The sequence below is a fragment of the Athene noctua genome, chromosome 17 (genome assembly GCF_965140245.1).
Source record: "Athene noctua chromosome 17, bAthNoc1.hap1.1, whole genome shotgun sequence".
Taxonomy (NCBI): Eukaryota; Metazoa; Chordata; class Aves; order Strigiformes; family Strigidae; genus Athene; species Athene noctua.
Window position 1 is genome coordinate 8,560,517 of NC_134053.1, and position 25,242 is coordinate 8,585,758.

Consider the following 25,242-nt stretch of genomic DNA (forward strand, 5'->3'; position numbering starts at 1 on the left):
TTTTATCTTCTTACTAAGCAGGCACAGTCATGTCTAGGCTAAAATCACAGAGGTTTCTTATAGCACTAGATTTGTGCATCCAGTTCAAGAAATAAGCTCCAGTGAGATGAGCTGTTAGCTGTTGTGTGACTTTTGGAGAGGTATGGAAAGGCTTCAGCCCTTGTCACTAAGAGGCCAAAGGGAGATCAGCCAGGACCAAGCCACAGGAGCTCAGCAGTTGGCTCCTAAAGATGCCGTTGTCTGGAGGGGTTAACAACCTGACAGCTGAATAGATTTGTTGCTGTCTTGGCAAATGAGCACACGGTTAGCCAAGGAGAGGTCAAGTACAGCTTGCTCTCTTGTTTCTTCCAAAAGCACCTCGTGTGCAAAGCTGGTGGTCGAACACACACACACACGTGATGTTTCCCCTCCTCCAGCTCAGCCAGCATCCTTCTGCCCAGAGCTGACCTGGCCCTTTGGCAAGGCCATGTGTATTAGGGTCCTGGAAACTCTCCAAGTGGTGGCTGAGCATGGCAACAATTAATCAAAAAATGTCCCCCTCAGACATTACCTTGAAGGGAGAAGAGCAAAGCCGGGTCAGTAGTGTTCTGCTTATTCACCGGTCCATGAGCAAACACAGTAGAATTTTTTAGAACACAAAACCTCTGGCAGACATCTCCCATTCACTGCAGGCAAACAAATCTTTATGGGCAAAATCCTATCAGCACATATGGAAAATAAACCTAGTAATTGCCCAGCAATTATGCCTTATCATAACAACTGCTGTTAGATGGACTGTCCTGTCCTGCTGGAGGACACCACCTTCCTGGTATGAGCCATGTGTCTAGAGTTCAGCCTTCTGTCCTCCTTGAGACTCACCAGACTCCAAATCTAGTAACGTTTAGCACGCAGAACCATGCTTTTGTTGAAAATAGCTGGTTACTGATACAAGCCAATAACTGGGAGAAGTTTCTTATGGTTTGTGCATGAGGAAATGGGCTGGTTTTGTGGTCAGTAGTTGGCATGGTATATATTTGACTGCTTTAATGGTTTTTGTAACTCCACCCAGATAGTTGCTGTAGTACAAAAGAACTACATTTGGAAGAGTTGCATGGGTGTAGCTGATCACATATTCACCCTATTAGCTTCAGCTGGCTTGTAGAGTTCCTATACCCAGAACATGGAGAGCACAGGGCTTTGAGAGAAAACTAACTGTTCCCTGTGTCAGATCAGTTCACGTCTGTACAGATGGTTTCTCAACAAGAATTGCCAGCAACATCATCAGCAAGGGCTCTGAATGATGTTTTTTGTTCTTTTGGGTTTGGGGGATGTTTTGTTTTGTCTCTCTGATTGTATTCATAAAGGAAAAATTTCAAAGAAAAGAGCCAAAGGAAGGTCAAGAGGCATTGTACAAGAAGGAAAAGATTATAGGAGGGAGGCATTAATGTATTGGAAGTGAAAGACCATTCCCATCTATTGGGGATTTTCTCAAGAATGTGAATGTACACGTCTACCAGAAGAATGGGAAAAGAAGGGCTGACACTTTGTGGAGCTCAGACAAAAGAATATAGATCCTTTTCCCTTTGCATCAAGTGGTCCATGGAAATTAAATTGTCCTCTCAATGCAGGGGGGAGTTCCTGGCCAGAATGGATCACAGCATGATGGTGACTGTAAAGAGGTTTTCTCTTCTACTACCTTGCTCCACGGGGCATTTACTTGAAGAGCATAATTAGGATATGCATCTGGAAAAACACACCACCAGGCACAGATACAGTAACACACTAGAACCCAAGTGTATTTTAGTCTACTGCGGACAATGGAAAAGAAACTGAGACAAGCATTGTCAAAACTTACTTCCCATGAACTTTCTCTCCCCATTTCTTCACGTACTTTGGCTTGTGCACGTACCAACCTCCGTGTGTAAGGGAGAAAGGCTATTTAAATGCCATGAAATAAATTTGATTTAAGAAGCTTGAAAAAGAGGATGAAGACCTGACTGGTGAGAACAGGAAAGAATTCTGTGCTTTGGACAGAGGGCACGAAGAGTCTAGGCAAATCTGTTGGCCCAGGGTTTATAGGGTGGCTGTCGGTGCCACAGCTGATTTCTTAAAGAGCTGGGAGGTGGTGAAGGAAGTTTGTTGTTGGCTGAGTTAGTCTTAGATTGGGGAGGGCAGTGAGATACAGGAACTGAGAGTCTTTTAGGCTTTTTGGAGACAAGGATGAGAAGATTGTATGTGAAAGCAACTGGAATGGGGCATGGAAAAATCCAGGAAGGCTGTTTTACCCACGGGGTGAAACTCTCTCTTTGGTTTGGACTGTAGCCAGTGGCACAGAGTAACAGAAACTTTCAAATTCGTCCATCTGCTGCTTGGCCGGTCCTCACTGGAGACTGTCAGAGCAAATGGAGCTGCCTGTTCTGGAACCATTTTAGCTAGAATCAGCTCCCAGAAGGCGGTTGTTAATAACTCATGTCTCACCAGCCCTCTCCTCCTTCACTCCACTCCCGAAAAATTGGGCTGAGAGACTGCGCAGGAATTTGGGCTCTCTCGGGTAGGCCAGCAGCAAGGCGACGGGCTCTTGCTGAGGTAATCTGCTAAAGCTATTGCCATTTTGCAAAGCAGCCACAATTCAAAGTGCAGTCGTGTTTGAACAGTGGACTGACTTTTCTGTCTATTTTAATGCTTTAAACAGGGCTGTGCATTCAGCAGTTATTTGTATAAGCATGCTCCAGGCATTTGAAAAAGACTCCTGTTTTCCAGAAAAGGGGAGGAAAGAGGCTGGAAGAGGGACTGTGTGGGGCAGAGTAGGGTAAGTGATAGGAGAACGGCCAAAAAAAGAGGGTTTTGGCTGAGCTGGTGTGTGGGTGCCTGTGGACAGACACGGTGCTGCACATAGACTTGCTAGGGCTCCCCCACACCTGGTATTAAATCAGAAAAAAGCCTTCCACCTTCTGTTGCTGGGAGTTATGCTCTTTAGAGCTGAGTTCGACAGTTGTTATTGCAATTTTGTGGTGCTCTTTTGATTTACAGCTGTTTTTACGACCATTGAGACAGCCACAAATCGAGGAAATCTCATAAAACAGAGAGTAAACGTCTCCTTCACAACCCAGGCAGAGTTTTGGCATCCGTGCTTATTCCATAGAGCAGGATGTGTAAACAATATTGTGTCCCCTGAGTGGCTGATATCAGTACAGTTAAGTGGTAACAGCTTGAAAAATGCATTTCTCATATATTAGTGGTAAAACTCGAAATGGGCCCCCAGGCTAAAGTAAATTGGTGACATTTTGCAGCAGAAAGAGAAAAAAAAAAATAAGGGCAAGGATTGGAAATGCAGAGCCCCAGCTTTGAAAGCAGTGGGACTGGAGCCAAAGTTGGATTTATCTGCATTATTGCAGTACGGAAATAAATGGATCCACCACACTTGTTGCAAAGCATATCTAATTGGAGAAGACAGATTATATGTCGGCTGCAAACAGTGGACTGCCCCCTTCACCGCCGCCTTACACAGTAGATGAGGTCAGTTAATGCCATATTTAATCAAAGTATAATGATGAGAGCTTCTTTCTTGACTTTATAATACAGGAGAAATGCTTGGTGCCCCTTTTCTGTAAAAAGTAGGTGAGTACACTTCACTGCCCTTGAATGAGTGAGGGAGATGAAGCCAAATGCTTTGCAGATGTGAACCGTAGTCTGTCTTCTATATTTTTTCCTTCACAGCCTCCATTTGTAGGGAAATGCGTGTGCTGTCCTGGTTTCCTCTTTTTAGGTGTTCCTAATCCTGTCTGTTAGGTCTTTAAATACTACTGCACCCTGCGGTGTGCCTTCTGTTGTGGGTGAGGGTGTCCACATGCGGGAACAGAGCTGTGGGGAATAGCTAGTCCAGCAAAGACATTTTTTCCCTAAAACATAGAAACACAAGATGTGAAAGAAGAGTTGATGGGCAGACTTGATAACAAAGTTAAAAGAGTCAATCTGATAAACACCAGAGAGATGGGCTTCTAAAATTTCACCATCTTTCGGGATTACCACATTCGTATTGTTTACCTAATGAATATTTGATGTTTCCTTCATGTATAGAGTTGCTGTTATCTGATTGGGGTGACAGGAGGTATCATCGCCTTGTAGCTTCTTCGTTTGATTACCTGTAGGTCTGCTGAATATCACACGTGGTGGTCCAGCCCAGCTCAAATTAATCTGCCGTCTGTTCGCGGAGGAGATCTATGAGAAGACCTTCCGCAGCTGTCTACTTCGCAGAGCCTGGCAGGGAGTTTTCAGATAAAAAAGCTGTCGTTCCTTTCCTGGATTAAGATTCAGAATCTACTTGCCCATTTCTAATTAACCCAATGGATATTGTTAAAACTTGGGCATCTGCAAGGGTTCATAGGTCCAAAAATCTCTGTGGTTGAGGAAATAGTTTTCTCCTTGGATCAAGAGAGGAGAAGGCAGGTGATCACTCACTTCTGTTTAATTTTGTTTTCCTGTGCTGTCTGCAAAGAGCTGGCCTGAACATGTTCAGTAAGGCTGTGGCAGTCCTTTTCTGTAATTCTGCAATTTCTGTGGGCAAAATGGAAATGGGCCGTTTTGATCACACACAAGCCCAACACTGTTGGTGGTAAAGCTGCAATGAATGACATTTTTATCGAGAGGTTATTTGTTGAATTGTTTACTGGTGTGTTAATAGAACTGGGCAGGAGGTGGTTGTGGTGTTTACTTATGAATGTCTTCATGTTGCTAACATTTTTCTTAAAGTTTTACCTTCTGGAGTCATGTGGCTGAATGAGAATCTTAGCTTACATATGTATTACGCTTTAAAGGAAAAATCCAGCTGTGTCTTGGTCGCAAGGATTAAACTTGAAAATTTAAAAACACAAATGAATGTTGACAAAAGTAGACAGATGCGCGACTTGATTTCCCTTAAAGATGTATTAGTTTTTAAATCTCTTTAGTGTGAGTCGCCTTGGTCTTTGTGATTATTCTGCATTGTCCTGGCACAAGCACGAAGCTGGAAGCCTGCAGCAGGTGCTAGCCCTGAAGTAAAGGAAGAGCAGTGCCTGAACCATAGTCCGCTAGAGCAGGCAAATCTCCTGAATTGCTGTGCTGTTACAATGGATGAAGCACTTTGAGGGGGCAGGGCCAGCACTGCTCCGGTACGATGCACGCAACTTTAATATTCATCTTGTAATAAGAATCTCTCCTACACTTAATTCTGGTGGGATTGAAAATTTCCCAGTAAACCTCTTAGTAAGGCTGCTCAATGAAAAGGAGGAGATAATTTCTAGGTGGTGAAGCCTCCCTGAGCCCACGTGATCTCTGCAGTTGCAGCCGGAGTTGCTCCACACTGCTGATGCCCCCACACCCAGGCACATCCTTGTGCTGGGTATCAGATGCTGGTGGGACAGTGGACCCGTCTAAGAGCTCTCAGTCTCCTGGGATTTGCCTTCACGTTCAGTGTGAATCACCCAGCACACCGCAACTTTGGGTGAAGTCAGGGATGCATTTTATGTCCAAACCGAGTCATCTTCTGCATAAAAGGCGAGCCCACTTCAGAAGGCCCATCCTCTTCCTGGATTGCACAGCTGTGAAAGGAGTGGACCTGGGAAAGAACGGTGCTTTTGTGCAGCACAGTTATGTGTTTAACATAATAAATGTTTATTGTCCTCTGGAGCAAAGGAGCAATAGGCTAAATTATAGCCCGGGGAGGGAAAGCTAGAATCATGAGGTATAGGCTGTTAATTATCTTTTTTTTTTAGCTGTCATAATGTACTGGCGTTTGCCTGCAGATTACCCCCTCCCACTGCTCCATTACCTCCATCACCACTATCTCTAAAATATCTGCTTCCCATACTGCTGCGCCCTCCTCCTCTCCGGCCTCCTGCTCTTTCATTTGTAAGGCATCTCCGGCCTCCTGAGAGATTTGTGACTTCTCTCCCAGCAGCCGCTTACGGTGATAAAGGCCCTCAGACTGCCTCTTTCTGATTAATCAGCCCTCGTGCAGCCTCGATAGGGTGTTAATTTGTAAACTCAGTGGACAGGCAGCCGTGATAAGCCTCCGCAGCTGCTGTGTGTCTGCCGGGGGGATGGGCAGATAAGACTTCAGCCCTGGGATGCAGCCAAGAAATATTTTGGAGCAGTGAATTAGAAACAACAACAACAAAAGAGCCTTCTGCAGAGGCACTCCTTTGAGGTTGCTGCCGGGTAATACAGCAAGTTTCAATAGCAGTGGACAAGAGCCACCCTCCTGATAAGCTTCCCTGACCCCCCAGCCCAGGAAAGGGCCACATCAGGATTGCATCTGTAACCGGGAACTTCTGTCAGAGGGATGTCCGTGTGTCATACGTCATGGTCCAGACTAGGAGGACGATGCAATCTTATCTGTATCTCACGTATTTATTGCAGTTAGCACAGTCCTTTTCAGAGAATTTGACACTGGTTTGTCAGAGGGCTGCCTGGCAGGATGTGTCACCTGCAGAAAAGGGATGGACACAAAAAGGCATCCAGAATAGCATCAGCATCAAATGATTTTTGTGTGTCTCCAGATGTTTGCTGTGTGATGTGGTTCACATGAGGTGCTATACAGGGTCCACTACATATCCAGCATATGGATTAAAAATGAGGAGATAGCATTTCCCCTAAACAACAGACCATCCTGAGTGGTCTGAGACTGCAGAGTATTACAGTGGTCTGCGAAATAGCAAAGCATGGTGTTAAGCTCTGAAATACCTAGACAGATTGGAGCAGGCTGCAGTGACGACAGGCGTGCATTCTGCTTGCTTGTTCAAGGTGGTTATGTTGAATGTTTCTAGTGTGCTCATGCAATTTTCACTTTTTTATTGAATCGATTATGTTTTTTTCAAAAATTGAAAGGAAGAGCTAGTTCACTGAATTTGTATCAGCTCTTTAGTTCAGCTGAATCCTAATGATTCTGCCATTGTTGGCCTCCCTAATTGTTCTAATATTATCTGACAACACGCAACAGACCATGGAAGCGGTTCCTTTCCTGTCTGCCAATGCAGGTTGTTATTCAGTATGTTTTTGAACTGCAGCAATTCGCAGACAGACAGTGACCTTTTTATGAAATCAAATGTCTTGCAAAACCCTCTTGGTCTCTGAACTGTGATTTATAGCCATTTGTGTTGGAGAAGGCTGCAGGTGGGATTTGGGTGACATATAATTGGTTAAAAGATAAAATAAAATGAAGGTTGCCCTGCTGGTACAGTGATGGCAGGAGCTACAGGAATGAATTGCTTGGCAGTGCAGAGCCTGGCCCTCCTCCTCCCGCCCTCCTCTGCCGGTTGCCAAGTCCTGTCTGGCAGGCCATTACAATGATAAATGCAGGTAGCTGGCAAAGACCACAGCTGAGAGTTTGTTCTAGTGTGCCAAGCCCTGCTTGGCATTCCCAGTCGGTGCCAGCATTTGCACTCTTACTCAGTTTGACGGAAACCAGGACATGAGGTGTGAATTTATGTCCGCATCCTTCCAGGAGAGTTGGGATAATGAAATGCCAAGGCAGCCCTGGGAGCAGCAGAGTAATTTGGTAGGTACCAAACAACAGTCTGCCACCTGTCATTTGCAGTACAGTCCCTGCTCTCCCCCATCACTCTTCCTACAATGCAGCCTTTGAATTATAAGAAGTTTTAGGTAGTTCTGCAAAGAGCACTCACCATTCCATTTGATTTAGTGCAAATAAAAACCCGTATTCCAGCCAAATAGATAGTCTGGCTAGATCGTTTCAAGCTGTAATGACAATAATACAATCTACTGTAGTAGTATGTCACACAGTGTTCCCAACCTTTCCTACTCATAGGCAGGTTTTCCTCTTCGTTTGTAGCAAAAGCTAAATGGGTAATCAAGTCTGTGGTTGCCTAAGTCAGTGTCTGGTAGTGGAAAAATTTTTAATGTGGAAGTCCAGGCTCAAAAGCCTGCCTGTTCAGGAAGGGATCAGCTCTCAGGAATACATGTGAGATCTCTGATGTTTGAGATGTTTAAATACAGGTCACACAAAGCCCTCTTAGAAGTGTGTCAGAAGAATTGTTTTTCACTGACTGGGGCATATATCAGTTGCCCTTAACTTGGACAGTTGCCGCCTCTGACCTACAGTGAGAGGTGCAGCCTGATCCAGTGACATAGGGAGAGGACTGTCCTCTGGATGCCATTCATAGACCAGACTACCCAGAAGCTATGCCGATGGAGGTGTCCATGAACACAGAAACAAAAGCAATCCGCTGTGAGAAAAAGAACAGCAACATCTAACTGTAACTGGCACTTGCTTGGTGAGAAAAAGCCAGGATGTGGACATGTAGTACAAACATGTAGTAAAGGAGAAATCAGTGCTGGTTAGAATGGAAAATAGCCAGAAGTGTAAAATCAAGGTAGGTTTTGTTAGCAGTTTGGGGGAGGAGGATACTGAGATAAGGACCAAGTGCACCTTAATTTAAATTAGGACATGCAGGCACAATAACATTAAGCAAGTATTTTGGCAGGATTTAATGAGGAACAGCTGGAAATTTTCTTTCCTGGTCAGTGTCTCTGCAAACAGCTGAGGGACCTTTTGCAGCTGTATGACCAGCCTTGGTGAGGCCTCGGAACTCCCCAGCTTCCTCCCCCTCCTTTACTAAATTTTTTTTCAGTGCATGTATTTATTTATTTATTGGAGCTGAGATAGGAAAGACCAGGAGTTTGATCTTTTCCTTTGGGAGACAGCAACTACTCAGAGGAAGATGAATCATAAAGCACAGCTAATGGAGGGGGATAGGAAGGGGAAGACTCTGGGTTATAGTCATTCTCCAGGGGCTGAAGGGATCATTTGAGAAGAGAGGGAAGAGGAGTTAGCAAGGCTGTGCCCCATGGCTCTGATAGCAGACATGCTGTAGGTCAGGCATCCGACTGCTTTCAGAGCATTAGGTCACCCTTCGTCATGGTAAGAGGCGAGTCTGTGCAATAAGCCAACAGACCGCAGCAGCATATGTTTAAGAATTAGAGTTGCTGCTTAATCTAAACTAGTTTGATCTATCCCAAAATGGTTGTGAAATGATGAGGAACATGCTCTGGATTCAAAATGAATTTGAAGCTTATCACTGTGTTGCCAGAAGAGAAGGTCCAAAACAAAACCATCACATCAGACCTGTGGGGAAGCAATCGGCTTGACTGCTCGTTGCCCTGCACTAACTGAATTGAATTGTCTATACAGCATTTCCTTCAGTGCCTTCCAGTCATCATCCACTTTGCCTTGCTTTCCATTTGCCATCATGTAAATTCAGTGTAATTCAGTGGTGAACTGGGACCAGTGATCTCTGCTTCTAGGCTCTCTGTGGCCTAATTTAATTCTCTGTTCCCAGACTTGTGCTAGCTCCTCAAAGGGGCTGTTGCAAAAAATAGTTATGGTTATATAAACTACTGAGAGAAATAAGCGTTCTTGGAAGAAAAAGTGATGAAGAGAGGAGCGCGTTGTGAAAGGCCTTTTCCAGGACTATAGCAGTACTGAATATGTATGTGCTAAATGAAGGAGAGGTGGGAACCTAAACAGGTATGTTGCTCTAAGTACAGTCCAAGAAGCTTTTTGTTTCTAGTGGACCTTCTGTAGAGCAAACTTTGATGCAAGGTATGGAAGACCTATCGCTACCTCCCAGAGATGGCCTTGAATTAACATTGAAATCAAAGTATCTGGAGTATTTAAGGCATTGCCGTTCCAATAAGTAGTTGCCTGTTGAGGGTGTTTGTGCTGCGTGTTTAACTGTGACGTGTTATGGTGTAGCTAAAGGCACAACTGAAGTTTTAGGATTGTTTCTAGAAAGCTGGCATTCATTCTTGCTTAGGGAATATTATTATTTGCATTGGGCATCAATAGATGAAATTTCGTAAGTGATCCTGACCATCAGCTGGAACCACGTTTTTCAGAACAACTTTGTCACAATTCAGGTATCTAAATGGAGTTTTGGAAATGCTCCATACCCGGTAGCTGCAGTCAGGTTGGTGCCCCAAGGGCAGCTGCTGAGTGCTGACCCTTCTTGAAAGCTCAGTCTATACATTCTGTGTGTGGGGGTCTCAGGAGGGAAGGGGACAGGTGAATGTCTGCTGTCAGGAGATAATCACAGAATGCAGTGTGAATTTGTAGAAGTCCAGTGTGTATCCTGTTCCCTCTTGCATAAACTCTTACACAGCTGGCTTGTGCTCTGTCCCAGCCAGCCATGTACCACAATGCTTGATTTTCCTAGAAGGAATCACAAAAAAATAGTTCATGTCCTTACTCCAGCTTTTTTTCCTGTGATGGTGCATTAAATGACTTGCAGGTCATAAATTTATTTTGTCTTCTTAACTGAACTGTGATTTCCCTCCAAAAATAGTCCTGGTTTTGCAAAGGTGTAGGTTCCCTTGAAACATCCCCTCACAATGCAGGCAGTGTTACCCGTGGGTTGCTTCTATATCCTGGAATGTGTTGAATACTTTCTTAGTCTTAAGGGTGAACTTCAGTTTGTCTTTTGTGTGCATGTGTGTGATTTCTAGGCTCCTCTTGCACCTCTTTCCGTATGTATCAATTTCCATTTCCTATAGAAGAATCACAACCCAAACAATACCTCCCTGTTTTAGTTGTTGTTCTCATATTACTGAATGAAGGAGTCTGGTATGAATGACTTACAGAATCGGATGAAAACTAGTAAAGCAATACTGACATGCTGAAGTTCTCTGCTAGACAAGTGATCAAGTGGCAACAGAATAGTAGGTAAAAGCAGAGGAAACAGATCAAAGGGAAGAATGAAAATAGATCCAAAATTTTCAGGTAGTGTCCGTGCTTTATGCTGAAAGTTTCTCTAAGCATATCCAATAGTTCTAGTTTGAAAATCTCCTGGAGAAGGGTTTTCTTGAAAGCTTTTTAGTGCTTGCTAAGTTCAGTAACAGTGTGAAAACAGTCTCTTGAGATTGGCTTTTGGCTGTCTGGAAGATAGGCAACCATCCAGAAATAAAATTTAAACTGTATTTTCCTGCCCCTTTTTCTTCTGCCTACCATACTGGACTTGAGATTGGAGGGAATGCTTGGCTTTTGCCCTGTACAAAACATACATATCAGGTCCCTAACACCACAAGCTCTTGCTCCTTGTGAACCACAACTGCAGCCTTATTAGCAATTTCCCAGTGTCTTGTGATTAGTTGCCTGAAGTATCAGGCCTGGATCTGGTGTTTCGTGCTCCAGGAGACTGCGTGAAGATCCACAGAGCCTCTGTTGTTGGTGATAAGGAACAGTTTTATTCCCTGTTAGCCATTTTATAGGCTACAGAGAAAGAAAAAAAAAAAAAGTAATTACTGTGAGGCCTGACATAGTTTATAATGCTGTCTCTGTCAGATGATGTTGTTCTGTTATATATAATCATTAAATTATTAATCTGTAAGAGCTCTTACATCTTTCAGCTGCCTTGGGTTAGTGGGAACCAGGATGAACGAGCCATGGAGGCATGGACTTCATTATGCCTCACTGTTCACCTTCAGAGGAGAGGGTGTGCTACATCCTTTGTGGTTACCACCTTACATTTTGAGGAAAAAGCTGCCTTTGCTAAAACTTTTAGTGGTGAAAATTGAATCAGTGTTTATATGTGCTGAGCTCAAGGGGAGGAAGGATGAGGGACTGGAGCACCACTCCTCTACTTGCTCTTCGCAAAGCAGAAAAGGGTAGAAATGATGTTTTTCTCTGCAGTGTATTCAGCGTGGTTTCAAACTGTCACAGAACTGGGTGGAGACATTTTTAACTTCAGATCTGGTGTAGAAAAGAAAGAAAATCAAAATGGGACAGAGAACTGCTAACTTTGTTGAATAAACCACAAAGGAGGACCTGCAAGGCTTGGTGCAGATCTTAACGTGTCATCAAAAGGGTGCTGCATCTTAAAAGTTTTAGTAATACGAGGCTACCTCAGAAACTGTACTGATCTCTGAAATGATTTGTGTGTGTGTTCCACTTTTGGGACAGATGTTAGATATGCTTAAAATACAAAGGTCATTCTTGGGGGTGAGGATGGGACTTTGCAAGCAGCAGCCTTTATGAAAACTTGCCTGTCTTGGACTCTGCTGTGGTGCTCCATGGAGGAGGAAGATGAGCAGCAAATGTAAAAGGAAGGCTAGAGACGTCTTTTTGTCTGTGGGCTTCAGACTGGGGCTGTCTCTCTGCCTTATGTAGCAACAAAAAGGAATTTGGGGGGCAGTGAAAGACTTGAGGGGTGCACAGAGACACTCCAGAGAGGATTTGGTCCTTCAGATGAAGACAGGGAGGAGGCAATGAAAGAGGGAGAAAAAAGGAAATTTCTAGTTTCATTTTGTAATCAAAAAAAAAAAAAAAGTGATTTCCTGGGACAGCTTGAACCCTTCCGCATAAAGGACTCCAAACGCCTGGTTTTGCTCACAAGGGAAGAATTCTACTCTTTTTTTTTTTTTTTTTTCCTAATCCCTTCTTAAACATATGCAAATGATTTGCTTGAAACAGCAGAAAATTTGGGAGGGGACTTGTTTTAGCAGATGCGTTGGTTTGCTGGATTTTTTCACTCATTAGTGGGCTCCCTCAGACACATAGGTTTTATTGTATGCTTCCTTTAAAGGGTGACTGATGGAATTGAATGATGTATTCAGGCTCTTCCTCCCCCAGCTTCCCTCCTGCCTTTACAGCAGCTTGCAGAATATCCTATAGGACAGGCAGTCACTGTTTTAGAATGGTGCTCATGCCAAGAACTGCTCAGATCTGGAGCTAGAAATCACCAGAAGTGAGAGCAAAAGTTACTGTAAACTCTAGGTGTGAAGGTTTGTGTCTGTAAACTGTGGCTGTGATGTTGAAAAAGCTGCTCTGTAAATGTTGACTCTGATTGTTGAAGGCGGTGCCACATACTGATATCAGAAGACTGAGCAATAATCCATGTGTTTTACTTTCTCTTAAAAGTGAATTTTCTTGCTTGACTTCCCTAAACATTGTTTTTTTTATAGTCTGGACCTGTAGCACCCAGTTCTTTAGCTCATGATTAAACAGCGCCAGTCTATATTAAATCCTTGGTACTGAATTACGTAGAAGGGTGGTTGCCATAAAGCGGTGTCAGCAGCACCCAACTTTCCAGACCAGGCGAAGCTCAGAGCTTCTCTCTGCTGCCAGAGCGGGTCCCACAAGCGGCAGCTTGCTCCGGACGGTGCCCCGGGAAGGGCAGCAATCCTGAGCAGGCTGCCAGCAAACGGGCTCCTCCCGTGGGCTGCACACCCAGCTCAGAAACCGGCAGGTAGGATTTGTGGCTCAGCTGCCAATTTACTGCTTGGGCTTTACAGCAAGCCACACCAAAATTTCATTGCCTATAAAATGGGGAAGTCTTATTTATCCACCTGCCACGTGTCCTAGTGCTTATGGAGTGCTTTGAGGCTAGGTCCTGGCTTTGTGCAAGCTGTTAGTATGGGTGAGTTCCCAGAGCCTGCAGATGTGTTCTGCATCCGTGGTGACTTTGTGTTGATTATAAGTGAAAAATCTCTTAACAATGGCTTGTAAATTCAGAGTTGTTGTTGCTGCTGTGTGACGCTCTTACACTTTCTTTGCAAACCAGCCTAGGCAAAACCTTGTTTAATCCTGGTTCTTCCTCTCTTTAATCCATGCAGTGAAGGGATCGTGCAGGTAACTGATTTTCCCTAAGATTTTAGGATCCTTTTGCTGAGCTGTGTAACGATCATACATGCCACAGCTACACGTGCAGCTTTGTCGTGGACATGATTCAGAATTTCTTTCTTATGTGTCTCAGCCTCAACCTATTTTTCATGTTGTTTTCCCTCTCTTTTTTATGCATCTGCATTAAGTAAGACATTCAGTGCTTGCAGTGCCACTGTCCTTAGAAATAACATTAACAGATCACTTGTTCTTGCTTCTTACTATATTTCATGCAGATCTTGCATTTTACTATTTGTTTTTTTTCTTCTGAGTCGTCATTTAAAATATATAGCAATGTAATACAATTCATAGTGCTCTTTATCATGCAAATCTCCCAAGGCACCTTAGAATAAAATCAATAAAATCAAAAAGAAAATCAACTTAGTTCAGCCATGTGTTGAATTAATTCATTGTTTTTAAAGCAGAGCCAGGGGAGAAAGGCTTTTTTTCACTTTCAGTATCTTTTGCTCTTCAGCTTTGTACTTCACCCCATTTTATTTGTGCAGCAGTCAGTGCCAAAATGTTGGTGGTATTTTCAGCTATCTTGTAGATGGTAGCAATGTTGATCGTGCTCCCTGCTCCCAGACCAGCTTTGATTCTGTACAGGCTACTTGCTATTTTATTAGATAGCGAAGAGGAAAAGCTTATGCTGAAATAGCTTGACTGTTTGATATCAGCGGGGGGGGGGAAGGAAGCCATCAAATTAACTCATAAAAGCTTTATTTACGATGAATGGACTTTTTTTCCCTGTCTGTCATTATCATCTTGTCTGTAACCCAGTGACCCTGATTATCATGAAGCTGTTTACAAGGTTTAGGTTAATTGGATTTCTTTAACTATTTCCCAGAGCTATGAGGAGCACAAATGCACTACCGAGGAGTTCAAACAGCATAGTGCAACCCAGTTTGCAAGGAGACGGGCTTCTTCCAAGAGGAAGTCGTTTTATTTCATACTAAACTAAGTGCATAGCCGCATGTACCTGTCATTTGGCATAATATTAAATAACACCCTCTCATACGGATGTGTTCAGTTGCAACTTGTGTTTCTGATACACAAATTACATTTTGCATGTTCAGCAAGAAATGAGCTTATTTTCAATGAGAGAGGCTTTGAAATGTTTTGGTTTTTTTTTCTTCAGCTTGATAGCAGTTTCACTGGTTTTGTTTTTATATGAGGAATCATGGATAAAATAGCTGTGCATTGCATGGCTGCCTAAATAAACGAGACAGGAGGATATAGTTGGGTGAGATCAGGACAGTACTTGTATACGCTTTGCTTTCATCTTCTTAGGATGCATGCTTATTCTTTAATGGCACAACATTGCACCCTCCAGGTGCAATGTGTAATTGCAGGTCTACAGATAACCGACTTGTTTTATGAGCTGTGTTTTTGTGAGCAAGCCTTCCTAAATTCTCTTGTAGTATTACTTACTGTCTTTTTCTCTTTCGTTTTCAGGCTTCTGTAGGCTCTGAGAAGCTGTTCTCCCCTGCAGCAAATAAAGGTAAGTGATCTGGAGAAATGCTTTCCTTACCTTAGAGCAAGAGATTTGGGTTGTGAATCCCTGTCATGCGAATAGCAGGACATCTGCTTTCCCAGCACCTTTAATTTTGCCACACGCATTGTCAGAAAGATCAGCTTTACAGGCTTGTGATGATTAAGTTAAAATTTAGAGCTGCATTGTCTCAGTGTGGGGTGGGACTTCCTCCCTACCAGTCAGATTTGTAACAAATGTCTCAGAGGGATTACTGACAAAGGAGATGTCAGCCTTTACTGTGGGGGATATGCTTTTCCCTCTAATACAATCAAATCCTCATTTATTTTAAAAAAAAAATCAATATTTAAGTGTTATATGTATTATCCTTACAAGGGCCTGCACATCTCTCTTCCAACAGTGTGCACAGAGCATTTGTGTCTCTACATCTCGGTTCTCCAAAACAAGGTGGAAGGTGCTCAGTGTGTTGCAGGGTTTCAGCTCGCAGCTCCCACTATTACTATTAATTGAGAGTTACCTGTGATACGCACTGGGTGTTGCTAAGAGACTGTGCCATTTCAAATTCCCCTTGGGAGGTACAGTGACATATCTCTAAATATGCCAAGCCCTCCTTTGAGGGCTTAGTACAGCTGTAAAACAGGGCGGCTCTAGTTTCATGTGTTCCCAGGGATAATCTCACTGGAATGGATGCAGGGCAAAAATATTGAAGAAACAGCCTTGAAGAGGGCAAAATGCGGTATATGATGGAAAGCACTGTGCTGGTAATGCTTCCACTTTATCATGTGAGGAGGTTGGTGGTGTGGCTGTGAATGATTTGTCAGGTCGTGTGGCTGTTCTGCAGCGTTCCCCACACTGAGCTGCAGAATAAAGTCAGTTCAGCAGAGCATAATGAATACTAGGGACAAGCAAATACACCAGTGAGGGAGATGAGGCCCATTAATAAGAAGTGATGAAATAACCTTCTTGCATTATTTCAAGAGGGCAAGAAAGGAATAATTTGCAGTTGTGTAGGAGTAGGCGCTGGCCATGGAAAGGCGTTTTGGTGGTTGTGTGCTCCATCACCTGGATCCAGGCCCAGTTTATAGCTGGGCTCTTTAGCAGCAGTAAGTATTAGGAATTCTCTTTCTTTCCAAGCTTTGCAGATTTTCAATGCCAAATGTGGAAATCGATGACAAGCCCATTATGTTACTACATTTGCAGATATTTTTACGAAAGTATGCAGCTTTATCTGGGGGAAGGAGGGAAGTTTAAACAAATGGTGGGGAAGAGCATTTCTCTTCTCTCAGCCTTGGCTCGCTGATAAGGCAAACCAGATTGCCCATACGGCACTGCCTCAGCAAAACAAAAATCTTGCCACCCTGCATAAATGCATGGCACAGAGATCTGCTGGAGAGGCTTATGTTGAAGCGTTAGCAGCTTTGTTGGCTCCTCCTCGTGCTGAAGCCTGAGATCCCCCACCCCTTCATATCACAGAGCAGCTCAGCAACATGAGTTTTCAAAATACCTCCCTATCGGGAACTCAAATGTGTGAATGCTTGTGAATTTGCTGTCTTGAAGTTTGTGTTCACTGCTGTTTATATCCCTGTAACTTAAGCCTGTTCCTGTTTGGTTTACTGTGGGTGTAGACATTGCCAGCTTTGGGAAGCTTTGGGTTCAGATGATGATTTTTGTTTCGGACTTCTCTTTTATGCTGGCCCTGTACCAGTGATGCCTGGCTGATTGGCACAGGCTGCAATCTCAGGCAGGCTCTACCGGGGGCTACCTCAGCATTTGGCGCTTGTGTTAAGAGGTGAGAGAAATTTGCCTCGGCAAGATTTTGTGCAGAAACCCAAACAGCTCTAAATTCTGCTCCTCACCCTGTTATCACTCCCGCAACGCAAGAGCCAGATTTGTCTCTCGCACATGCAAATGAACGCCACTCCGACACGACCAGGCTCGGTGATGCCATATGGCCGGGAGAAAGTGACTTTCAAAGCGTTGCACTTAAATTCCTTTTGTGAGATAAGAGCGTTGATTTAAGGCCCGTGTTCTCCAGGGCTGGAGCCGTGGTGGCTGCGCGGGGAGGGGATTAGCTCAACATGGGTTTCCTGATGGGCAACACGCGTGGCGTGGCACGTGCTCGTCCTCTCCCATTGGCATTTGCACTGTGCCCTTCTTTTGCAAACACTTGCAGCCTTTTTGGAGAGATATTAATTAGCAAATCTTCAGCATCCATGCTACAGCTTTTATTGAAGGTAACCAGGCTTTTAAAACACAATAAAGTGGATTCATTGTCTGGTGCAACTCCCCCTGTTCCCACAAACTTTCCCGGGGGATGTATTTGGCCCTGTGTATTTGTTTTATGCAGTCCTAGTTTATGAGCAGCTTAGCAATGCAATTAAGTATTAAGATAGACAGGTTTCGCTTATCTGAGGCTGTAACAGCTGTAAAACGTAACCTTTGACCATATTTCACAGCTCCACAAAAGGTCTGAGGAGCGGCATCTTTTGTCTGGGGCTCTCTGGGTAACGTTTGTCTTTGCCCCCTCCCTGCCGGGCCCACAGCGGCGGTGGTGCTCCTCCTTCTGACACCAGTTCATCTGCAACAACAGATGCACAGCGTAGATGTCCACTTCGGGGACCAGTCGCTATTATGTGACACAGAGAGGTGTCCTGACCCGGGGTGACCTCAGTAGTCACAGCTGTGAAATAGGCTGAATGGGGTACTTTGAGCTTCCAGGAAAACAGGAGATTAAATCCTCTGTGTAAGGAAATAATAATTAAAAGTAAAAGCAGGGAATCTCTGATCTGCTCTGCTGACAGATCTTTGTTTTCTGATTCAGAAAAGCATTTGTTTAGCCAACTTGTCACTGCAGCACAGAGTTACAAGGGCATTTGCTGCCAGGGGCCGGGTGTTACATCCTCCTGGTGAATAAATCAATAAACAAATAATAAAGGTCTGTTTGCTCTCTCATGCAGCTCTTTTTTCACAGGAATCTCCCAGCCAGTCCTTCACTTTTTCTGAAGGGCAAGTGCCTGGCAGGGCAGGGGAGGCATAGGCGAAAGCTGAATCCGTCCCTCCATCTCCAAGTGGGTGGATGAGGCAGAGGGAGTGACAGTGATTGATAGGAGGGCAGATGTGTTGTGGGTCTGAAGAGGTGAGAGGGACATTCCCCCCTGAGTCACTGGAAGGACCTCCACCTCCCTGCTGTGTTGATATTTTTAATGTGTGTGTGGTAGGATAGTTTGTATTTTAAGGACTTGAGTGTTGTGTTCTGGCTGCTGGCTCCCTCCTGCAGTGGGCTTCCCTGATGGGGCTGGCTGGGGGCAGCTGAGCTTTCTCCCACCCCGGACCTTCTGTATGCCAGGGAAAGCAGGAGAGGTGGTGCCTTTTCTACCACAATAACCTTGCGGCTGTAGCCCAGGAGACTGGCTGAGTCCCCAGCCTTTGAACCCAGGGCCACTAGGTGAAATGGGCATCTTAAAGTAGGTGTTTCCCAAAGGGCTTCAGTGTTGGTCAAGGGCCCCAATGAGGAAAATCTCTATTGCAAAGTGGAGCCTGGGCAGCAGCTAAGGTGTCTCGGTTCATAACCCCGGGCAGGCCATGGGTGTGGAAGTGCCGCCTGTGAGATGAAAGGGGTCTCCAGGAGCCCCCAGGACATCAGCTGAGATACCCATGGAGGAGCCAGACCTGCAAAGCCACTCTGCCCTGCAGCCCCGGGGGACACTGGGCAGCAGCAGCAAGGGGACGAGGGCTTTGAAGTTTGTTGAAGCTGAATACATTGCTCCTGTCTTTGGATCAAAATCAAGCTGTACACAGAGGGAGCAGTGTAATCCATCTGTCTGGTGGCATGGAGCGGCTGGCCAGGACCCAGCTCTGCCCAGGGCTGACTGGGGGCTCGCTGAGCTCCATGCCTTGATTTCCCCCTCCTGCAAAATGAAGACTAATGCTTGTCAGCCAAATGCGCTGAGAGACTTAATTAATGAATGTTTATCAAGCGATTTATCAAGAGATCCTTTTAATGAGAGATTCCATAAACAGTGCAAGGCTTCATTTTCATGGCAGTAATAAATGACAGTGAAAATAAGTCTTATCCTTCCCCCGCATATGCACCCCCCAGGAAAAAAAGATTGCTTACCCTCCACTCTCACTTCTCCCTGGGTTTCTAGGCAGAGGGCTTTGAAGTGCTATCTTTCATCATGAACTGTACACATCCTCAAAGCTCGAAAGCTCACAGCCTGTGTCTATCCCTCTGACAAGAGGGAGGCAAGCTTTCTCGGTGTGCAGGTTGTAATTGTCAGCCATGGGATGTGCCGCAGCCACCCGCCCCAGCAGGCTAATGCAGCTTATGGTTCTTTGAAGTTCCCTCCCTTTATTTTCTGTCCTCTTGACCACAGAACTGTGCCTTGGGCCAGCAAGAGAGATTTCTTGTTCAGAGACGACACTGAGCTCTGACAAGCACATCTGAACCAGGGAAGAACCCTTGTTCCTCTGAGATCACTGCTCCATAATGTTGTTGCCTTAAGGGGACTGTCTCTCCTTTTTCTCTCTCTGCTTCTTCCTTTTTTTTTTTTTTTTTTTTATTCAGTGCTAAACTGTCACACTAAATCATTTTAAAAGCTGGAACTACAAAACCTCCAGTGTAGGACATGCTGTTAAAAACTGATGGTTTTTACTGTGAGATGGGGTGAGAGGGGAAAGGAGGGGCAGCAGGGCAGGGGCAGGACAGGAGGGCAGCAAGTCAGCTCCTCAGGAAGAACCTGTGCGTGCCTGGTGAAGAAGAAAACAACCTGAACACAGCTGAGCTCAAAATAATGTGCTTGGCACAGGTTTGCAGCAGCACAGCTTAATGGTTGCTCAGTGCTGGTAGGAGAATCAAGAGCCCAGTGTCTCCTGTGCTTGCTGTGCTGTTTGTATGCTGTGCTCTCCCTCTGGTCCTGTCCCCTGCCCTCTCTCCCCAAGTTGTAAGGGTCAGATACTCCCTGTCTGGGCTGGGACAGCATCTCCTGTAATCAAGTCCACCTCCTTCAGGGCCTCTACCTTAGTGTGCCAGGATGTAGAGCTTTCCATCACAAGGTCTGCATAGACACAGAGCAAACAAGTCTCACAGCACCCAGTCAGGTAATTAGCTGTGTTTTACATGAATGGAGGTCAGGAGAGATATCATCAATTTTCCCAGTATTCTTGTGTGAGGTCCACGGCAGGGTCTGAGATGCAGGAAAAGCAGAGATGCATCCTGTCTCCTGAATTTTATCCCCAGGTTCTGGCTACATTTTGATGAGGTCACCATTTTGTGTGTGATTACCTGCACAGTGAACTTGAGGAGGTTGATAATATACAGCTGAATCTTTGGACAAGAGTCCACCGTAATTACAGGCATGAAAAAACTTCAACAGCAGCATCTGTAATAATAAATAATGCATTTATTTAGATAGCAACCACATTGCTATGATTTATACAGTGCTCAGGATGCTCTGCAGCTGCTCTACTCCCCATGTTGCATCTCTTGTGAGTTTACTTACAGTATTCTGTGTTTTTCATGAAACCCAGGCCCTCAGAGGATTGTACAAAAATCTAAGCTTTAATTTCATTTTTAAGCAAGACTATTTTAGTCTTCCTGGCTACAGAGAAGAGCCTCGAATTCTGATTCTTCTGTGCTTCAGAGCCAGCAGGCAGTCAAAAATAAGCCCAAATTCTTTGTTTTAACCTCCTTCTAAAGATGGTTTGTGATTTGTAAATGCTTGGGGAGTTGGCAATACTGGGTACCCCTAACTACTGCTAGATCCAACACGTAAGCCCATCCTAGCATCCTCTTTCTGAAAAGTTCTATCTAATTTTGTAACTGCCTGGATTAGTACGTTGGCCTTCTTGCATATGCAGATATATATAATTACAAAGTGTCCTGAGAAGGAGGGGGACTTTGATTTTCAAACAGTATGGGTAACTGAGATAATGAGCTAAGTCACAGCCAGTTAGCCACACTTCAAAACAAAACCAAAGACAGAAAATAGTGCAGTAAGTGCAGTCTTTCAGTCTTCTTGCAGTATTCTGATTTTGCAGGCTCTGGAAAGCTCTCAGCCTTCTCTTTGGGAATGGGAATGTACTCTCTGTCTCCCCTGTTAGCTGTGTTATATGTATTTATTAGTAGTTCAGGGTATAACCATCCCTATCCATAGCAACTGTCTGTGAAAATATGATGGACAAGTAGGAGAGACCATTCACCTTAACCACACTGTCTGGTTAACTTCGTAAAACTGTTAGACTGCAAAAGTGGATAATTTATTAACTTCAACATAAATTGAGTGTTGTATGCCTCCCAAAGTTAGAGCTGCCTGGTGCGAGCAGGCAGGCTTTGCCTGCACCGTGTGCCTTGTGGTTTGCACAGCTATCTCCGGGTTTGTCTCCTTCAAGTGAGCCAGCATAGAGCTTTCTTTGTAGCTTCAAGCTGCAGCCAAGAGAGTTGAAAAGTTGAATTATAAACATTTCCAGGCCTTCTGGTTGGTATCTTGTGTTTTGTTCTGTTATTTTAAGGATATGGGGTATGTTGCTGCATTCCTGTCAGTGGGATTAGAATGAATAGAAGCAATACTGTAGGAGATAAAATGTGTTTAATTATTTATTTGAGAATTACAGACTGAAATTGCTTTTTGATTTAAAGCATCCAAGTCATGGATATGTTTTTGGAGTAGAGAGAGGCACACAGAAACATATATATGCACAATTACCTAGGGTAATGTAAGAAGTCTCTTTGCTCAGCTGCCCTTCCTCCACAGAATTTGTTCATTTCCTTAAAGATTTTAAATTTCAAATGTGGCTTTGTTAAGTATCATGGAAAGCTAACTGCATGCTGTGCCTTGCCCACCAAAACGTAAATAAAATAAATAAAGTCTTCGTTGTATAAATGTTATGAAGTGGGTGGTTTATTTTCTTTAATTATACTTTTTATTTAAAATAAACTATAAAAGCAAAGTAATATATATCCTGAATGGGCCAGCACAAACTAATATTGATTGAGTAGGCACATTCTAGCTTTTCTCGGTTCGTGTGAAAGTAGATAAAAGGACCATCAAACTGTAAATCAGAAAAAAAAAGAAATTCCTTCCAAATGTGTGTAGTAGTTTACATTGCCTAGACTTTTAAAGGATGTTTGAAAGATAGCATCTTTTTACTCCTTGTTTATAGTTTGCTTGGCTGTTTTCTTGAGTAGCAAAAGCCAAGCTGGTAGGTCTTAGAGCTGCTTCCAGCTGCTGTCCCTAGTTGCAGGATGCTGGTACAGGTTGTATCTCAGCACCAGAAGGATGCTGTAGGGCGGTGATGTTAAGAGCAGCAGTTGCAACCCCCACAAAGCTATTGGGTCTTCTCGATTCTGCTTTTAAAATACCTCAGAGACATGTTTTATTCATGTAAGATTTTGTAAAGCTCCCATTTCTTAGAAAATTCAACTCTGGGTATAAACCTGATTCCCTCTTCATACGGACTAGCACTGCAGCGCGGGACGAGGGGAGGTGGCTGCACCTCTTAGCACAGGGCTGAGCACGCTGTGGCCACCACGTCCCCAGGCTTGCTCCCCCCGAAGGAGAGGCCTCCTGCTCTGCAGCCCCCTTGACCGGTGCAGGAGGTGGGCGCTGCGCTGGGCACAGCCTAGGCTTGTGCCCTTTTTTTAAGCTCTCCGATGCTCCTTTCCGTGCCGCTCTCCACCCTTTGCTCTGTGTTTCTGTTTCGGTGAAGCAGTTTGACAGGTTACCGATGGGCAGCTATCCTGTGCAGTGTAATAGCCCATTAGGGACTCCTGCAGACATGGTAACCCCGTGCTCGGTGCAGGTCACCGGCATAAAACAGGGCAGCCTGACAATCGACAAGTAATTTGACAAGGCGGTGGGGGGTAAGGAGACTGGAGCAGGGGGGAGCTGGATCTGACCCCAGGTCGGCTTGTGTTTCCTTCTGGGCAATCAATGGGAGTGATCAATGAGAGCAGGGCGTGCTGTTTAATTGCAAATGGATCTGGTTACTCTTTTGTGTGTGATGATGGCGGGGTCTGTAAGGCTCAGTGAGGCCCCAGCATCCTGCAGCGGAGACTTCAGGAAGAGAGGATGCTGTCAGCATCCCACTGCCTCTCCCTCTCCTCTCCCTGCCCCCAGACACCGGGGCCTTCCTCCCAGGACAGGACATGGCTGATGAGCAGGTCCCTGCTGTCCCAGTCAGCCTGTGTGGCGAGAAGTAGTAGTTCATGCTATGTTTCTGATTTTGTTTGGGCGGGTTTTTTGTTGGTTTTTGTTGGGGGTTTTTTATCTTAGCTTCATTTTAAATCAGTGCTATAAGTGATGTAGCTCTCTGGTCCTGTCTCATGGGAGAGGAGGAGAGAGGCCAGGTTCAGGGCTTGCTTTCAGCCCACAGGGTTCCTGCCATTTTCTCCTTTAATAACTGTGCAAGCCGTGCACGCCTGTGCTCACCACTTCTCTCACCTCCTTGCTTCGCTGACCATCCTTCCTGCTAACAAGGGCTGAACACAGTTCCCTGTGGAGCCTGTTAATGTTGCTGCCGAGCTGCCCAGGGACTCGCAGCGTGCGGCTTTCCTTCCATCTCTGCTGCTCTGTGCGCTCAGCCCTGGCTCCTGGGCTCGGTTCAGCCAAGTAAAGCCATACTGACTCTATTGACTTCACTGGATTTATTTGGGTTTACACCAATGTATAAGAGAGCAGGACTTGGCAGAATGTTGGTGTTTGCGTGTCTGTGTTTCTGAAAAGGATACTTGTTCTAGTTTGTTAGATTTTTTTCCAAACAGTAAATATTTTCTTGTAAATCGCTGGGACAGAAAAGTGACTGCAGTGCTTTTAGTTCATTTATTTGCTCTAAATTGATGGCAAAGTCTTACAGGAGGTAATAGGAAATTAAAAGCTTTCTATTTTTTTTTTTAACCGTCCTGCAAAATTTATTGCAGAATTATATCCCCGCTCTGGGATTCTGTCGGACAGTTCAAAAAGGCTGTGGAAAGGTTCTTGTTCGCCATTAAATTTTAAAAGTTATTGAAGTAATTTTTATGGAACCCTATTAAGTTTCTGAAGAAACATATTGGTTTCATCACTAATAAATTCTTTAAGGCTTATCCATAAGGGAATAGTCAGACTTCCAGATCTCTCTCCAGTGAAATGGACATTAACTTTTTGCCCTGTTGGAGATATATTCTTAAAAGGTATCAGTAAAGTGAGTGTCAAAGCTGGGAAAGCCAGGTTGTACCCAAGTACATCATCTAGCACTGTGAGACGGTGGGTTCTTCGCCAGTCAACCCACTAGAGTTTGCGTGGAGATTTTAGAAGGGAGGAGTTTTTCTGTTTTAAAAGGAGAGGAGGAAGAAGATTGCAGATGGATCTATACAGATAAATCCTGGTGGAGGGTTAAACCTACATCCCAGCATTTGTTTCTGAGCTCCATTGTGTTCAGGAGAGGTTGCAGCCTTGGAAAAGAGGAACGATGCAGTTTGGAAGTTCCTGCTTCCCAGGCACTCCTGGTGCTTTCAAAATAATATAAAATAATGTGTTCACTGTGCTTTTCTACTGCATCCAGAAAAGCACATGGAGACTTCCTCCCAGTGAAAGGAAAGTATCAAGCTGGCTTTGTGCTTAACTTAGCACTCACAAGCACCTTTCGTATGCGAGCACAGAGCCACCTGATGAAAACCGAATGGGCTAGGAGGGAAATAAAATTGTGTAATTGACAGTTTCCTTCCATTCCGCTCCCTCTCCCGTTTTGCATAAAGGAGTCCAAGTCTCATCTGGAGTGAGGTTTGGTAATAAGCAGACGTCTGTGAACCTGCATTTGCTGATGGCGTCTGCTTAGTTTGTTCTGTATTTCCATATTTATTGATGATCCAGTTTTGAGAGACATCTGTCTCCTGAACGCTCCCTCTCCCACGGCATGAAACCCATGGAAGAAGAGTTTGTCCCTTCAGGCCTGTGAGTCCTTGTGACATCTTGGGAAGTGTAGGACCTAGGCAGTACCACCAAAGATCACATCAGAGTTTGCAAACCCACCTCAAACTGTACTGACTCTGAATGTTAAACTGCAAAAGCAAAGCCAGAGCCTGCTCCCTGGGAAGCTATCCACAAAACAGGGTGGCAGAAAAGGGCCAGCCTTGTTGGATGAA

General features: G+C 44.6%; 1 protein-coding gene across 11 annotated transcripts in view; it reads left to right on the forward strand.

Moving 5' to 3' along the window:
- The window catches only part of FBRSL1 (fibrosin like 1), a 550,917-nt gene that overhangs the window by 476,570 nt on the left and 49,105 nt on the right, over nt 1–25,242 (forward strand). For all 11 annotated transcript variants that reach the window (XM_074920676.1, XM_074920683.1, XM_074920677.1 and 8 more), the window contains one exon: nt 15,086–15,131. In XM_074920676.1, the coding sequence (XP_074776777.1) occupies nt 15,086–15,131 (46 nt within the window). The remainder of the gene's footprint in view (nt 1–15,085; nt 15,132–25,242) is intronic.